The sequence below is a fragment of the Varroa jacobsoni genome, unplaced genomic scaffold (assembly GCF_002532875.2).
Source record: "Varroa jacobsoni isolate VJ856 unplaced genomic scaffold, vjacob_1.0 scaffold_29, whole genome shotgun sequence".
In the NCBI taxonomy this organism is placed as follows: domain Eukaryota; kingdom Metazoa; phylum Arthropoda; class Arachnida; order Mesostigmata; family Varroidae; genus Varroa; species Varroa jacobsoni.
In genome coordinates, this window is record NW_019212931.1 from 11669 (window position 1) to 30259 (window position 18591).

The following is an 18591-nucleotide window of genomic DNA, read 5'->3' on the forward strand; positions in this document are numbered from 1 at the left end:
AGCTTACCTAGATAAAGTTGAACTGATATTGTACAAGATACACAAGGGGTCCCCAGGCTGTGTTAATGGCCGGGGTCGAGTCGTGCTTGATGTGAGCGTCGCATATATTGATTCATTCCTCTTTCTCGTTATCGTCATCTGCTGCTCGCAGTTTCTTACACACTTATTACAATCCGCTTTCTTCGATCAGTTTCACACAGAGTATCGTTATTTAGTTCTCTACAAGTGTTTCATTTCTATGATAACCTTGCTGGTCTCTGGAGCACCGTAGCGTTATTACTAATATCCGTTATATTTATATCCTCTCGTCCCCTTCTCAATATTATTACCTTTTTTTCTACACTCTTTTATGTTCATCTTATATATAGGTTTATAATAATAATAATAATATTATGACAATATTTTTCGTTTCTATTGTAACATCAGTTTCACTTTTTTGCATCCTCTCCTCGTTGTTTTCTTTACATCATTTATTTCATAGAGATATATATATATATATATATATATTTATATATATATATATATATATTTATACCAATATGTCGGGCATCACGACGGTACATAGGCTACGATGAGACGTGAGCTTGCTTATGTACTTATGCATATGTGTAATGGTTCTGTGTAATACACGATAAGGGGTGAAATATACGCTATGTTGTTGAATGAGTGAATTGTTGAACCTATGAATTTGTATAATGGATGAAATACGATGAAATTACATGGTTGAAATCTGTTAGCGCGTCGTGGCAATCGTGTCATACCCCACGACATAGCTGACGGTAGAACTTTTTAGGGCAAACACGAATGTCAAAATCACCATTATTAGAAATCATCATTGGCTGTATAGCGGAAGCGGTAGCAGCAATCGGTTGTTAGCTTCATCTCGTTGTCTTCATCGATCCTGTTCATCGTTACCTTTTGCACTTTGCAGTAAACTCTTGCTGAAGAGTTTAGAGGAAGGAAGGAAGGAAGGAAGGACTCTTGATCTTTTTGTTTTGGACAGTTACCCCGTTCGCAATTGAACGTTTCTTCATGGGACGGCAGTGCTCAGCAATGTGGACTAGAATTACGTGTGGATGGTAAAGCGTACCCCACTTAGATGGTCTTTCGTTGGAAGGACTTAGCAGCTGATCGATCGCGACGTGACGTAGATGATTCCACGTGCTCAAACTGACAGCCTGGTAATTTCGCGATGTTTTCGTTTGTGTCCCGATCAAATTTAGGGTCGCTGATAGCGTTTCGATGGCGATACCGTCGACTGCTACTATGGGCCGTGTATGCGACCGTTGAAAATATGGCGCAATTCAGTTGCTGTTTCTTTTTTGTCTCGTTCTGTGTTTATCTTCGTCGTCGTCGTCGTCGATGCCTGAGGTCGTTTTTTACTTAGACGGTTGCAACCACGACCATCAAATGAGCGATGTCAGTTACGCTCTGCAGTAGGTCTGGCGCAATGCGGACTAGATTCTCGTGTGAAAAACTGCAGGTCGGGAAGATATGAATGACGTACGCAGGCTATAAATGAGCAAACCAAAACAAAACAGCAAATTATTACGGTGAAAAAAAAAAACAATAATAAACACAAGATACACTGTGCGGTGTTTCGCTTTCTATATATTACACACGTCAGCCAGCCTAAACAGGCAATTATAGTTATCGATTTATGCCATAAGCGGCCCTTAGCATAGAACTCCCTTCTCTCATATATATATATTAGCATAATATACATACCTGGCCGGTTCCGGGTTGCGAGCCAGCGTTGACAATGCCGGCTGCTTGTTTCGACGACAAATAGTTTATGAAGCCGCTACGCAAATTATGCGACTGCTGCATCACATCGATATGATCGCGTCCACAGGGCAGTGCTAGCAAAATGCAGTGTTCCTCTGGATGTTGCATCTTCCGCGCTACGCCGTCGAGCTGGGCAGGCTCGAGTCGCATACGCTGTGCGATGCGTACTGGCGCAGGTCCACCGTCGGGTCCGAGCGCCGGCAGAGAGCTGAGTGCTATTCGCGAGTTGCCTGATACAAAGTGCATCTGCACAGCAGCCTGATCGTTCTTGAGGGCCAGGAGGCCCTGCCACATGACGGGATACCTAGAAAGCATTTGCACTTCACCAGTCGGTGGTGGTACAACACTTCCGTGTGGCGGTGTCTGCGGCGTGGGTGGTTGACTTCGAGCTACCGCGGGCTGTTGGGCGAGCGCATGCGCCGGTGGCGGTCCGTGGAGCGTCGAGGTTTCAAGAGCACGTCCTCCAAAGCGGCCAGTCTTCTTAAGCAGCGCTTCCTGTTGCTCACGCTGTTGCTGCTGCTGCTGCTGTTGGGCCTGAGCTTGCGCCTGGGCAGCCAACTCCTTCTTGAGGGCGAGCGCCCCACCACTGGCGGAATGCTGCATGAAGCCAGGACTCGGCGAGCCAACAGCCATCGGATACTGGTGGTTCTGATGAGCCGCTGGCGGTTGTTTGAGCTCGCTCTCCGTCGCCTTAACGTGGGTCGGAGCTCGTCCATAGGGACTGGCCTGCGCGTCGCTCGAACATGCGCTGGGTATAGGAAGCTGCTGGCCGAGTTGGTGGATTGCGGCAGCGCGGTAACCACCACCGGGCGTTACGCCTAAACGACTGAGCATTTCCGCTGAGGATGTTGGCGGCGGTGGACCACTGGAGGGCTTGCCAGACTGTTGCTGCTCTTGCTGTTGGTGGGCCTGGGCGCCTTTTACCTTGGGTTTACTCAGTGCTTCATGTTCTTTTTCCTTCTCTTTAGGATCGGGCGGAGGCCGGAAGCCTGCCATGGCTGGATAGGGGAATCGAGACCCTAAGCCCAGTGCACGCAGGTCAGCCGCATACGCGGGGTGGTTGGCGGCTGCGGCATACATAAATTGTTGATGCACCAACAAGTCGTTAGGTGACAGACCAAGTGGGTTGGGTACCAGCATGTTCTGCGGGGCGCTACCCGCTTGGCCCCGCATGGCATTCAAGAGCTCCTGTGGAGGTGTCGGCGTATGCGGGGGAGTCGGGTTACCTGTTACACTTTGATTTCCTTGACGAGCAGCCTGGGCGGCAAGCTGCGCCGCCACAGCCAAATAATCCTTAGGTATAAACTGGGAATTTTGCAGAAGTTCCGCTATGACACCGCTGCCGGCACCTGCAGGCCCGACACCTACGCCAGATGTTCCGGGCTGTATAGGTGATGCGATTATAAGTAGAACAAGGAAATGACAACAAAAAAGAGAACAGTTTTTTTGACTGGGTTAGACAATTGTGTGTATCGTAATGGAAACGTGAAGGGTATTACTTCAGCGTGAAAATGATACGCTTACTAACTATGTGTAACTAATGCACGAGATATACGAGAAATGAAGTATTCCATTTTGCTCCTAAGATTGTTCAGTGCTGACGTGCGTACCACTTGGTCGAAAGCAAATCCAGTGGGCATGGCGGTCTTCGTTCCTGTAGACATCGCTTTCTTAGCTGTGGATTGGGCCTGCTGTTGTTGCTGGGGTGTTCTGGTCGCCGGTGGAGTGGAAGCTTGTACAGAGTTTGTACTAGCCTGTGACACTACAACATTGACTTGACCACTTTGAGTGGGCGCTGGGGGCGTACGGGTATTCGCACTTCTTCCGGCAACTCCGTACGGAGATGGATGTCCTACAATTTGCTTTTGGATACTCTCGGGTGGAATCTGTGTATGATGAAGAACATGGCACAACGGCCGCGTCAGACATCACAGAATAAATGTGTATTATGGAAGTTTTTTTTAGGTTGATAAGAATCGTTATAATTAAGTAGCTTATTAACTCCTACGTTCTTCACAATTACATTACAAGATACCTAAATAACGTAGTATATTAACGACTCAAGCAGTTAAACACGTACTTCGAGCCTGGGTGGCACTTGGTTCTGTTGTTGTTGCTGTTGCTGAACTGCACTCTGTGTCAGCAAAGCCTTGTTGTCTGTCGAGCGAACAACGCAAGCTGACGACACCGGCAGCCGGGGACTGAGCTGTTGCGTAGGCAGAGTGGCCATGCTAGCGTGATGTGGCAAACCTGGAGGAGTCCCAGATCCGCCAGATGGAACAGGATAAGATGAAAACCCTTGTGCGGGTACATTTACGCCGGTGTTAGGCCCGCAGGCAGGCCACTGTGTTCCAGGAGCAGGCTGGTTTTGTTGGACTGGCTGTGGCTGTGTTTGCTGTTGTTGCTGTTGCTGCTGCTGTTGTTGTTGTTGGTGTGATTGAGCTTGGTTCTGAACAGCCGTTGTTTGGTTCTGTACAGATGCTGCTGTGAGGCCTTTCGGTAGGTTTGGAAGGTTCAATAGTTCCTGTGTGTTGGTGGGTTGAGCAGTTGGTGGGTTTTCCGCTGTCACAGGTACCGGATGTGGCTCTGTTGTTTTCTTTAGCTCGACCGACGGTGTATCCTCTACGACCGTTGGGGCTGTTGCCGGCATCGGGGGACTGGCTGTGGGCGGTGTAGCTGTAGGTGGTAGAACCCTGTCAGGTGAGGCACGCGCGTGAGAAAGTACAGGCGGCCTGGACGGTGGTGTGACTGAGGCAGGTGGAGTTTCATTTGCCGTTGTTTCCTTTGGAACGCTGTCCAGGGGGGACACTTTGACGCCCGCCAGATCAGCAATGGCAGGTTGCTCCTGTTTCGGTTCTAATTTTACGTCGTTGGCGGCGGCAACAGCCTCTTCCTCGGCTACAGTCGACTGTGCACGCTCTCGTGCAGCTGGTTCCTCCTCGATCTTGACCTCTTTTGTTGGAAGTTCGATCTTTGTCGGTTCCTCTTGCTTACGGCGGGCCCCTGAATAACAATCAAATAACACAATAAACAATAATCTTGGCGAAATTGAATATCCAGTTTTATCAATCAAGAAAGGATATCTTCGGTAGTTCAGAAGTGATTGAGGATAAGTTCTTGCAAACAACAAATTTTAAAAATGCAGATCTATATGAATAGTAACCATAGGGTGATCTATAAATATATTCAGTTGAGTCTTAGACGCTTACGTACCTCTTCTGTTGCTCTTTGGGGTTTGCGTCGGTTGCGGGGCGGGTTCCGGAACCTCGACCTCGTTATTCTCTTTTTCCTTGGAGCTCTCCTGGACACTGGCAGTCTGTGCCATGGTGTTGTCTTCTGGCTCCTTGCGCGTGACGCCCCGTCGAGGCCGGCCTGATCTGGTCGTCGGTAGCGACTCGATCTCCACCGCAGGCATGCCTCCGATAACTTCGTCAATTGTGTCATCGACCGTGTTCTTTCCTGCGAGTCGAGCAGATTTTCGGGTTTTTCCGCTGCTTTGGCTGGTTTCTTCATGCACGACGGGTGCGGATGGCTTCGGTGCTGACGGCTTGACTTCGTCAATTGGCTCCGAACTCTTGACCACTTCAGCACGGTCGTGACCGTCCTTATGCAGTCGAATAGTAAGTGAAATCTTGCCGTGTTGCGATGGTTCGGCGACGTACTCTTTCTCGTCACTTGAGCGACGCTCCTTGATCTCCTTCTCGTCAGTAGATGACACCGCTGGGGTGGCCTCCTTGCCGCCAAGCGTTTTGTCTAATTTGTCTTGTTTCTCACGAATGCCATCGATAATTTTATTATTATCGGCGACTTTCTCGCCGACAACAGATGTGTTTACCGCAGTAGGCGCAGCTTGCTGTTGCTCATGATTCGCTGGCAACGCTGAGAACGGATCCTCATCATCATCAGAGTCCTTAAACTCATAAACGTCGAATGAGCTCGTTGCCGGCCTTTTCAGGCCAGCGTCTCGATTAAAGCACGGCTTCTCCGTTTTGTTTGTGCTGGTTGTCTCGCTGCTCGTGACACCGCTTCGGAACTCCTCTGCTGATGCGGATGTTGCCATGGTGGTGACGGCAGCTACTGCTGCTACAGATGCGGATGTTGTAGTTGTTATTGTTGTTGCTGTAGACAATAATGGTGCTGTGACCACCGAGGCTACCTGATCGTTATCCTGGGACTGCTTGTTCTTTTTGCCACGGCCAGCGCGGGTGGGGCGGCCCTTGTTCTGCTGTTGAGGCCGCTCATCTTCGGTAACAGACGCTGGTGTCGCAGCTGTTGCTGCTACTGCCGTCGCCGCAGATGTCGATACGGACGCTGTGGTCGTAAGTCTGTCCAGTGCGGTCCTATCGGCTGCTGTTCCTGCAGAGCTGGAGTCGGCGGCCTGGTCCTGTTGCTTCTGAGACTGCAGTTGAGACGTCACCGCCATCTCAGGAGTGTCTGCGGCCTTCGCATCGTTCGCGACCGCCTCCTGTTGCTGCTGCTGGGCAGCTGTTGCTGCACTGTCCTCTGATCGTAAACCGCGGCGGAGTTTCTCCACGGAAGTGGCTCGACCTCCTCGGCGTTTGGGTTCAACCGTCGTGTTAGCGGCTACTTCGTGGGTCTGATTCTGGCTCTGACGAGCTCCGCTGCGGCCTCGACCGCCACGGCCACCTCGTTTGCCACGCTTGCCCCGCAGCTGTGGAGCGGGCCGGCGCTCACGTTCTTCGCGATCGTCTCCGCGTTCATCTCGATCCTCCTCCTCAGGCTGCTCCTCGACCTCGGTATGCTCATACTCCGAGGGCATATCATCGGGGGGAGCCTCGGCAGGAGTGCCCTCTGGCGTGTCTGGAGCTTCGATATCGTCTTTGTCGTCCTTGGCGTGCACTACGGGCGATGACAGGTTCTCGATAATCTCCAGAATGGGCGTCGAGTGCGACTCGTGGAAGTCATCATCCTTGCTTGAGCTGTCGTTTGTATCATCTTTATCTTTGTTTGCCCGCTCCTCGGCCGCGTCAAGCTCCTTCGGCTGTTCCTTGTTTACCGCGTTGTCGCTACTGCTGTTGTTATTTTCTGGAGTCTGTTGTGCGGAAGAAACCTCTTTGTCGTCCGGCTCGTGTAATGGGCTTTCCATAATTTCGAGTTTGCTCGAATCTGACTTAGCGGGCGACGGAGTCTTAATCTTTGTCGGCGACGACGATAGTGAATCACCAGCGGCCAACCGATCGTCGGCGGAGCCAGCCAATAGCGACTGAATTGGAGATTTGCAGGATACGGCAGCGATGGGATATTGGGATAATTGGACCTGGTATAAATTGTTCTGATGAGACAGAGTGGGCGGTTCGGGTGTGCGGGCCTTTGTCTCGGCCTGCAGGGCATCGAAGAGATCCTCTGCCTGACTGTGAATCGCAGGGTTGGCCACAGTCGGCGAAACCGGAGGCGGAACTAACAGTTTTGATGAAGATTGATTGATGAGACTGCAGCTGCTGCTGCTGAGGTCTATCTCCTTGTCTTTAAGTGGTTTATCCGGAAGAGCAGTGCGACCTAGACTGGAAATCTTATCTATGTCGGAGTGGCTGTGCAGCGGCGGGCTCGAGTGTAGGTCGATACACGGGGTTAATGGCCGGTCTTGTGAGTGGTTCTCAATCAGCGCGTCGCGTGGCGATTTCGAGCACTGTGAAATGCTTGTTGTTGAGGATGTTTGCTGTTCCCGAGCATGTTCTCGTTGATGTTGATGCGAGTGTACAGGTGCCTGTTGACCGTGAGGCTCTTGCAGTGAAGCGAGAGCTTCATGGAATGCCAGCACGGGCTTGTCCTGACCACCCAACGAACTAGAGGCTCTTATTGGGGTCGGGGTTGCCGGGCTGGCTTCCTGGTTTACGACATTGTCCTGTTCCGTGGTATCAATCTGCAACGAGCCCGAACTCTCCTCATCCTGAACAACAAAATGCGCATCAGAGCCGACACGCGGGGACTGCTCGAGTGTGACAGGCTCATCAGCGGACGGGGACTGATCATGGTCCTGATCCTGCTGGGCCTGATCCACTAGATACTCGGGATCTTCCTCTACCGGCGGATGATCTTTGACGATTGCAATGTCATTCTCATCGCCCATCTCCTGCAACAAAGCAGACACTGCCAGGTCGTCCTCCATTTTGCGCTCTGAGTCCAACTCATAGGAGCCGGGTACCCCGTCCTTGTCATGTCCTATACCCAGCGGCGAGTCGTCCTTCTCTTTATCATAGCCTTCTTGCCATGCATCATCGCGACTGGAGAACATCTCCTCCTCAAGTCGCTTTGTCTCTTTAGCGGCTTCTTCTTCGAAGTGACGCTCTTCGATTGATTTGTCATCCTTCTTGCTAAGATCAGCCTCAAACGTGTTGCTCGTCTCAGCCGAACCAGGAGCCAGTAGTTCCTCCTCGAGACGGCGTGCTTCTTCCACGGTATCTTCATCTGCACGTACATCCTCCGATGTTGACAATTTGCTATCATCTGCCTCGAACACTGCTTTACTGCTGCTGCTGCTGGTACCCGAGACAGAGACAACTGCCGTTGCGGCAGATAGCCGCGGTTGCTGCTGTGGATCACGTTCTTTGAGTGCGGCCGCTGCAGCTGCTATGCTTGGCTGGTTGTCTCGACAATCGGAACCAGCTGCCGAGTGTGACTGCTGTTGCTGGTAGGTGCTACTACTGGCCGAAAACGATGAAGTAGAGAGCTGCTTATCGCGATGCTTGTCCTTATCCTTTTTGTCCTTGCGATGATGATGGTGATGATGGTGATGGTGGTGATGCCGACTCTCTTTGTCCTTGCGTTTCTTCTCTTTGTCTCGATCGGTGCGGTCTTTTTCGCCGGGCCGGGTAATAGCTATTGAATCGGATCTATTAGTACTAAGAGTAGTATTAGCCGAAGAGTTATCTTTATCGACTTTGTTCATCATGTCTTGCTTATTATGGTCGATGTTAAACTGGCTATTGTTGGACGCATCGAAAGGCACCACTTCCACCACATCGGACACCAAGTGCTTTCTCGAATCGTTCGCAGGAGCTGTAGGCAGTTCGGAATCACTGCGTTCGTCCACTTTGGGGGACAGCTCGCATTGTTGGCGATCCATACGATCCGAATCGCCATAGCTACTTACGGGTCCGCTGAGAGCGTTTACGATACTGTCCAACTCTGAATCACTTTCGATTCGATCGTGAGGCGGAGACCCCTTCTGTGCCAAATTGTTAATGATCGGCTCACTATGTAATTCGCTGTCGGATATTTCGCTCTGATATTCATTGCCGGCTGGTGCTGGAGCGCGCGGATTGATATAATCATCTTCGGACGCTTGTTCGGCTTCAGATCGCTCATTGTCGGAGTCCTCTGTGCTCTTGTTCCTCTCCGCTGACTTGACAATGGGCTCCGACATCTTGATCTCTTTGGCTTCCTTTTCTTTCGGATCTTGCTGCTTGTTATGTTGCGTTCGCTGTACAACAGGGGCCGCCTTGGACGCCTTCATGGACTCCGCCAGGAGGTCCTTAAGGGCCCAACTCGTCTTCGCTGGCTGCGCCGATTCCTGGCTACCCTGAGCCTGACTCGATGCAGCTGTGTTCCCTCCAACGGTGACAGACACGTTTTGGCTCGTCGCGATCTTGGTTGACTCGTCATCCTTGTTGATCTCTTTGCCCTCTCTACGGCTATCAGTTTTCTTGTCTTTACATTGCTTATTCTAAAGGGCACGGCAGAAAATGTAAATATTATAGGAGAATACGACCAACGCATGGAACAATGACGGTATTAACATTGCTTTTCGAAAATCATTATACAAGCATAATAATTAATTAATATGTAGCCTTGATTTAATATGCAGATACCGAATTTGTGTGTTTGAAACAATTAAAAACGTTAGGGAGAGGAACGAATATGACAGATATAATGGCCACAAATGCAAGCGTTTTGAATTTATCTAAGTTCAGAATCAACTTAACATTGGCCACAAGATCATTTCTTACCTTCTTAAGTTTCTTCTTCTTGTTGACCCTGCTCTGTTCTTCCTTGTACTCTCCACTGTGTTCTTTATATTCTCGATTATCCTTTTCCTTTTTAGCTGACGCATCTTTCTCCTTACGATCTTTTCCATCCTTGAGACGTTCCACACTGGGCTCGTCTTTGCTGCTGCTGCTGTTATCTTTGCTGTTGAATAGGGATAGATCTTTTTCCTTTTTAGTTTTGTTTAAATGCTGCTGTTGCTCCTTCTTTTTCGACTCGTCATCAGATGACTCGGAGTCGGACAAGATCGACTTTTCGAGCTTTCTCCTAACCTTGACTTTATTCTGCAAGGAATCTTTCTTTGCAGACGAATCGTTCGACACCTCGGAGCTTTCGAATACGTTTTTCGTCGCCACGCTGGCTGTCGTCGTCCTCTTCCGCTTTTGCGTCGTGAGCTTGTCCGAATCGTCGGCTGAGTCCGACGAATAAAGATCGGACAGATCCATCTTCTTTTGTTGCTCGGCTTTACTTTTCGGGAAGATCGTCGACAGTTTCGTGGATTCGTCACTACTGTCCTCGGACTCCGATGCGACGGCAGCTTTCGGTGCGGACGAAGCCTGCCGGGTCCGATTCTTTGACAAGGTCGGTGGCGCCTTAACAGCGGTGGCGGCTGTGCTCGACAGTGTGGTCGTACTACTGCTGCTCGTAGTCGTGGTGACCGTTGTAGACTTCGACATAGCAGGCGTCTCACCATCGGAGGAGCTCTCAATGACCGTCTTCCGTTTTTTCGAATGCGGGTGACTCACTGAATTCTTTCGATTTTTTGTTCGTTGTTGTTGCTGCTGCTGCTGCTGCTGCTGCTGCTGCTGCTGCTGCTGTGGTTGTTGTGGCTGTTGATGCTGCGATTGATGTTGGTGCTGCTGTGGCTGATGTGTCGACGGCTGATGTACGTGTGGATGCGACTGCCGTGACGTCGTCTCCGTCTCCGAGTTCGATGCGTCGGAGGGCAGGAAGTCATCACTGGCGTCTGAGTCCAGCGTCTTCTTGCGCGCACGAGACTGTTTCAGCTTGCCGAACTTGTCACCCTTGCTAACGTCGTGCACAGGCTGTTGTTGTTGCTGATTTTTGCATGAACGTTGCTTGACTTTATCGTACATGGAGAGGAACATGGGTACCCCATCGACGAAACCGAGCTCTTCCATTGGTATGCCTGCGGCTGCTGCTGCGTCCGCGACTTCCTTAGCAATCGCTTGACGTTGCATCGCCTTCTTTTCCCAACTGCTGGTTCCTTCGCGATCTTGTTTGCTACCACTGCTGCTGCCGGTTTTGTCGCATTTGTCGCTACTGCGCTCTTTATTATCGGTCTTGTCCTTCTCTTTGTCCATCTTATCCGATTTATCGATGCCAGTCGATCGGATCTTGTCCTTGTTGCTCGAAAGCAGCTTTTCCTTGGTCTCTTTCGAATCCCTGTCCACATCAGCCTTTCGATCTTTGTCCTTACCACTACCCGTGGTCATACTGTCCTTGTCCCGTCTACTTTCCCTGTCCTTGTCCTTACTATTGCTATCTTGCCGTGAGTGTTCCTTGTCCTGACGCCGACTTCGTTCTTTGTCCTTATGCTTCTCACGGTCACTCTTCTCCTTCTGATCCTTGTCCTTTTTCTCAACGCGGTCGTCGCGTCCTTTATCCTTAAAAGATGATGATGACGACGAGGAGTATTTGTTACTGCTTGACGACGAGTCCTTCATTTTGGATTCCTTGTCCTTCTTGTTGACATTTACGCCGTCCATGTTTTTGTCGACTTTGTCCTTTGTGTTGCTGCTACTGCTTGAATGGTGATCCTTTTTTCCAACGCTGTCTTTCTTTTGTGAACTGCTACTGCTACCTTCGTCTTTCAGGATTGATGATGACAATGCGGTTGATGATGATGACGATGAATGCTTCGACGACGAATGCTCCCGATCGGGTTTCTCCTTGCCTGTTTTGTCCTTGTCTTTTATCTTCTCCTTGTCACGTGAGTCCTTATCTTTCTCCTGGCGGTCCTTGCGCAGGTCGTCTTTGCGGCACGAAGAAGTTTTGTATTCGCTCTCAGTCGAGCTCGACTTTCCCGATGAGCTCGTACTGAGCTTCGCTCGTTTTGGTTCAGGCTCGCTCGACTTTTCGCGGGCACCGCCGCCGCATTCAGATGACCTCGTGGACTTTGCCGATTCCGATTCATTGCTGTCTAACGAAGAAACGCGTCGCTTTACAACTTGCTGCACAGTGTTGCCCGATGTGGCGTTAGCGCTCATCTCCGCATCAGACGGCTGCGGTTCCTTGTTCTTCAAGCTAGTGGCTTTCGGGCTTTTAGCTTTGCCGAAGTCCTTCGTAAGGTCCCTGTCCCTGTTAAACTTTGAAATGGACTTATTGTCCTCCTTACTATTGTTGTCCTTTTCTTTCTTGATGCTGGCCTTATCCTCTTTATCCTTGCGAGAGATGCTCAAGGGCGGGCTCGTACCGCCCTGCGACGGCCGGTGCTCCTTCTTTACGTTCTGCTGCAGCCTCTCGACAACGGCTAAGGGTTGCTGTTGCTGAGAAGGCTGGGAGAGACTCGCACCCTTTGGTGACATCATACCCGATGTTGGGGCGCCGCCGCACGGACTATTGGTTTGCGGCGGTGGAGATGCCGACAACTCTTTCTTGATGTTTGACACCGCCTCAACCTTAACACCAGGCGGTGGACCCGGTGAGCTGACCGGAGGAGTGACCTGCGCTGTTGGCGTTGCTTGATTACGTTCCGAGCCACTTCCGAATGGAAATAGTGGCTGGCTCTGTGCACCCATGGGTGGCAAATTTGGCATTGAAAACTCCTTGGCAGCAGCCTTCGTGCGAAATGGCAAAACGGGTTTCTGCGACTGCTGTGGAGTGGAGGACGTTAAGCCAGGTGTTGTTATAGGATTCATGACCGCGTTGGCCGGCGGCAGTTGAGGTTCGGCTTTAAGCACAACCGATGCGCTGGTCGGTGTAATTGGCGCAACTGGTGACTGTACAACGTTTAGGGCAACCGGCGTCACGGCAGGCTGTTCCCGACTATCGCTCGGTTCCTTCTTTATGACGGTTGCAAGAAGCGAGTCCTTGGGGTCGGCCAGGCCAGGACCGGCCGCACCTACCGCCAGCGATGGGTCGCCGCCTCCAGCCTTGTTCGGCTCGTACTTCTCGTTGATGTGCTCGAGCCGCTTCGAGTCCTGATCGAGGATTGACTGTTTGGCCAGCAAAGACTTGGTAATTTCGGAAGGTTCGGTCTTGTTGACGATATCAGAAGCGGGTGCTAGCGCTGGGAATCGCGGCCTCTTCTTGATGTTGTATTTCTGGTAATCGATCACAATCGGTGGTGGTGGGGGATTGTCCGTCTGCGTGTTGGAGAGTGAGCGCTGTACCGTATTACTGCCCGCGGACGCATTCACTGCTGTCGCTGAGGTCGCTGAGGACGCAGACGCTGGCGTAGGCCATCTTTCGTCCAGTGCTTTAATACGCTCCTCGATGGACGGCCGACTTGAGAGGCCACCGTGCGAAGCGGAGTGACCATGGCTGGTAGTAAAATGCGCCGAACCATGGCCGCCACCCCCAACGAGAGATGGTGAAGAACATTCCGAATCAGAGAGACTGAAATGTCCGCCGGCAGAAGCGGCTGCTGGCGGTCCTACTGGAATTTGACCGGAAACTTGCCCACCGCCCTGTAGTGTGCTACCTGCTACTACTGGTGTCGCTGGTACAGAACTAGCAGCATTTAATGCTGTTGCTGCTGTTGTCCCTGTTGCTGTACTTGACCCACTGGCGGCGACGGTGGTGGACGTCTGCTGTTGCTGCTTGCTCAAGGCACTCTGGGATGTGTCGTAATGATGACTGTTTAGATGATGGTTCGAAGGTGAAGGAGATCGGGAGAACGAGAAAGCAAATCTAGGCAGCGGTAGAACCATGACGGGCCGCTTGGACGGGGCACCCGACACGGGAGCTAGCTGCAAGCCCCCGCAGAGCGTTGGCTCGGGAATACGGCCACTATCGGTGACAACCCCCGACATAGTATCCTCTTCGTCTGTGCTCCGTTTGTGATGCTGCTGCTTGCCAAGACTTGCTGTCGCTGTGGTGCTGCCACTACTGTTACTTCGCGATAAGGTCTGCTCGATCGACCCGGCCGACGCCCACAGCCTGGCCTGACGAGGATCGCGCCTCGCGATGGAGTCGTTGCAAGAAGTATGTCCCCGCAATCCGTTCTCGACGCCCTCCTTGAGGGGTGCCGAGCCATGCTTCTTGATGATGCTGCTCGGAATTTCTTTGGTTATTTGATGAGGTCGGCTCTGTTTCGAGGACGTGTGACCCGTCGGCGTTCGGGCGACGCTCGACGAGACCGATTGAGTTTGCGAGACGATACTCGAGATGCTAGCGCTGTGATGTAACCGCTTCTTGAGGCGAACGTCATTCACGCTTCCTGACTCGCTGTCACTTGAACTCAAAATATCATGCTTCGTGTTCGTGTTCAGGTACTTATTTCTTCTGTGGTCGCTCGAATCGGCCTCTTCGCAGGGTGCGGCGGCGGCGACGCCTAGTAGGCGTCGCTTGCGTTCCAGCTGGCTAGGCGATGAGGCGTCCGTGAATGCTGGATCACTGCGACGCCGCTGACCATCGACTACCTTATGAGCGTTGTGCTGGTTGCATCCGTCACCCGTCGTTCCCAATCCGCCTGTGCTAACGTCCATCTCGACGGGACTGCTCATCCGTGACGAACCGCCACTCGTCTTACGATGCCGTTTCTTCTTCACAACAGGTGGACTTCGACTGTGATGTCGGACAGGTGACCCACCGCTATGGTGGCTATCCTCATGATCGCTCATCGAGTTCCGATGAATCTTCGAGGCCTTCGAACCTGACGTTCGCCATTCCGGCTCGATCCGATCTTCGTAAAGCACCACCTCATCCAACGAGTCTTCCTTTTCGGAGAATCGGTGGGAATTGCGCCGCTCAAAGTCGTCATGATAACTATCATAGCGTGGTGTCGAGCTAAAACCCGTGCGTGCGGCACGATTCGTCGTCGCTGGGTTGGTAGTCGCGCCAGTCGCCCTCGTGCCGACTGCTCGAAATGTACTGTTGCTTGCTGACCGTGACCGCGGTGGCGCATCGTAACGAGAGTAGCGTGACTGCTGTTCAAACTGTTCAGTTCGGAGGTTGTTTCGTTCACGATCGTAGTCAGGCGGAAGCACGGGTGCCACACGTCCGCCGCGGCTGATCCATGGTCTGTCGCCCTGGGCAATCTGACCCGAGCTTTCTATCCGCTCAAAAAAGGTGGACTGGCACTCGCGCGACGCGAAGTCCACTTGAAGTCGCTTGCCGTTTAAAGCCCGACCCCGCATCTCGGAGACGGCGTGTTGTGCACAATCAAGCGAGTCGAAATAGACAAGGGCGTGCCCTCGTTCTCGATCTATCACAGTGTAGGTTACGGGACCGTAGCGAGAGAATTGTCTGGCAAGAAATTTCTCATTCACCGTGTCGGCGATCCCGTCTAGCCAGACGCACATCGTTGGCATTGACTTGCCGAAACCCAGTTTGATGCGGTTGGCACCGAGATTTTCTCCGTCCAGCTTACGCATCGCCTTGACGACCGAGGCGATATCCGAGTACTGGATGAAGGCGTACGACGAGGCTGAGCCTTGCTTTTTTATATCTATCTCAATAATTTCCCCAAATCCTTCAAAATGCTTTCGTAGCTCTGACGTTGTGATGTCCTTTTCCAGGTTGCCGATAAACAAGGTGCGGGTTGCCTTCGGATGATACTCGTCTAGCTCTGCCTCGAGCGGACGGAACTCATTGTCCTCGCCATCCAGACCCTCGTGGGCTTTTACTTCAATCTTGCAGCCGAAGAAGAGCTTGTCCTTTGATACTTCGAGCGCCTTCTCGACATCTTCGGGCTTTTTGAAACAGACTACTGCGTAGCGGTCCGTGCCTTGTCCAATCACCTTTACAACAGTGACTTTGCCGTGCTTTTTGTACTCGTGGAACAGGCCATCTTTAAGGCTCGTGTCCGTTGATCGGACGGGAAGGTTTCGAACGCAGATGCCAAGCGGCCGCTTTTCGTGAAGTCCGTCGCGATCTCGATCCCGATCACAGGGTTCGCGATCCAACCCGCCATCGGCCAACTGGCTAAGTCCGAGCTGTCCGAGTGATGACGCTGACTGGCCAGAACTTCCGGAAGTTCCCGAGATCGCTCGCATTCCAGATGCTTGACTGCCATATGATGTCCTACAAGAGAAGGAATATTCAGAGATTTTATAAGAAACTGAGCGTTTGAAAATCGTACGTTAGACTTTCGTAAGAAGCAAAGAAGAGATAATATAATATCGCCTTTTATTTCTTAGGAGCTCCAATTGTATGCTACCTGATATACGCCAGACTGCACGCGGCCAATAAAGAAATAATACTCTGACAGACATTTGAGAGATGCACAAGGTCCGTTATGGTACGAGCTGGTAATATCGTTGCAATCAGAACGCGTGATGAACTGTTGTACGTAGGCATAACATGCAGGTACAGTTTGACTGTATAAAATTTGTCTGTCCACTAAGGAACGACTCTCTACTAAGGACGATGAACAAATATCGGCGTACATCTAACGGTTTAGTTCGGATGTGATTCAAAATGAACCCGTACTGTGAACGCGTGAATAACTTACAAATACGGTGAGTCTGTAAACAAATTTTATAAAAACACACGCATTTGCTCAACAGCCCTATCAATTGTGCCATTTCCCTATCGAAAGTCTTAACTATCTTGAATATTCACTTTCGCAAAAACTAATTGCAGATCTATTTTAAAGTGACTTTGTTCATTCTCAGATAATTCTCCGTTTTCCAGTAGGGTCTAAATAACCCAAAAACTCTAGCTGACAATCCGCGATAAGCTGGTAGTCGTAAATCCTTGCCCACACCTATTGCTTTTTTTGAAAAATCTTTAAAACTTAAAATAATTTTGTTATATATATATATATATATAAAAGCTTGAATTAAAAAAAACGCAAACAGCACTACTTACGTTGGTGATTGTGACTTCTGCGACGGTGATATCGAACGATGGCTACTACCGCTCGAACTTGACCGTCCCTTCGATGACGCGCCCGATGAACTTCTAGAGCTGGACTCAGAACCTGAATGATGTTTGCTTCGGCGAGCTGCGGCCCGACTTCTTCTACTCGGCGCGGAGTTGCCGCCTGTACTGGCGATAGCTTGGTTAGTGGCGTTTGACGCCGGTGAATCTTTATCCTCGTCCATTGCGGCGCTTCTCCGGAAGTGCGTCCGGGCACGAAATGACGTTGTACTCGTCTCATCTTCATGGTACGCACCACTCGCCGTCGAACCCTGCGACACTCTTCGCCCAAAATCGGCCGCCCGTTCAGCACTATACGCACCATACCCACCGTATGCTCGATCGCTGGAGTCATGGGCTGACGTATTGTACCGTGTGCCCGTTGTTCGAACGTTTGACGTCGGAGGTTCGACGCCAGCAACGCCCCCGCGTGACGTCGTACCAGCTGTCGCGAACGGGCTCTGAGATCCACATGTAGGTGCATTCTGGCCGCCTTTACTTCGATTGTGTGTTCCCCCGCCGCTACCATCCGAACCAGATCCAACTGCTGTCCCTCCCGAACCATACGCGGACACGGCGGCCGATGACGGCGGCTCGTAGTAGTCCGTCTTGAGCAACCATTCGTCCACTTTGTTCTCCGCGTTATGGGCCTTTGCCGCCGAGCGGATGTCGATAAACGATACTGTACAAGCCGCGGCTCCATTTTCATCGCGGGACAAAATTTTTACATTCTGCACCTTGCCGTACCTGGATAAACAAACGTGACACAAAAAGATTAGCTAGGGAGTAAACGGAATTGAGGCCATGATCTCTCTCTATTGACTGATGTCTATCATTCGTAGCAGACTTTAAAAGAGAGACCGAATTGCGAGAGAGAGTGCTAGGGACACCACATCTCTCGACAAATTTATAATTCTATGTCCAGAAATATTGTTTGCGACAGGCAAATCGTCAGTATAGGACTGCCGCGACGTAGATTATCATCATCAATCAGCCCATGATATTTTCTGGTCGGGGTTTTCGCAGACAATTTCTTCAAATTGAGTTTCGTGTGATCGTAACCGAAATCCGACTACTTGACGAAACTTTATGTTTTTCTGCCTCGTACGAATAACGTATCACAAATCCTTAGCTTTAATGCATGTCATGATTGCTAAACAATTTTTATGACTCGGCGACCCCCTACACCGTAGGGGAATAGAACCCCTTACCTAAACTGTTGAAATATTCTATTATTAACTGTCGTCGAAGATAAATTAGATCTCCCAATTCTGAGTGAAATACATGACTAAGCTTTATTGCAAGCGGTGTTGATAACCGTCAATCTTGGGCTGAAAAAAAAACGAACTTCTGTCTATGATACGGATTTATCTGCGAACAAATTGAATCGCTGGTGCATGTAAGTGACTTGGACTGCCTCATTTTCTGTATCTGCAAAGCTGTTAGCAGCAGGCGGTGTTACAGAGCAAATGAAGGGGTACGGTTGGCGTATACGTGTGGCCTGTTAATTATTCACTGCGAACAGTTCAAAATAGTCTAGAAAATCAGCTTTAGTATATAAAGCTTGGCTTGATGTTGTTGCCGGCCGGCGTTAACACGCTGGCTGCACTATTGTCACCTATAGTTGTTATATATATATATATATTGTATATTGTTTCATAGATGGGCTCACATTGAACATTGTAACAATACGACGATTCTATTATTTGTCAGCTGATTTTTGCAGTACCTTATTTGACTAGTCGCGCA

At 50.6% G+C, this 18591-nt stretch overlaps 1 protein-coding gene across 1 annotated transcript; it reads right to left on the reverse strand.

Annotated features, from left to right (window-relative positions):
* Positions 1 to 987: 987 nt before the first annotated feature.
* Positions 988 to 17589, reverse strand: LOC111259010 (spen family transcriptional repressor split ends; the record flags this gene model as incomplete). Its single annotated transcript, XM_022830677.2, is given in 7 exon segments — positions 988 to 1512; positions 1729 to 3171; positions 3399 to 3674; positions 3869 to 4791; positions 5002 to 9472; positions 9756 to 16002; positions 16792 to 17589. Coding segments are annotated over 7 exon segments (14287 nt in total), but the record flags the coding sequence as incomplete, so codon positions are not given.
* Between the last annotated feature and the right edge of the window lie 1002 nt (positions 17590 to 18591).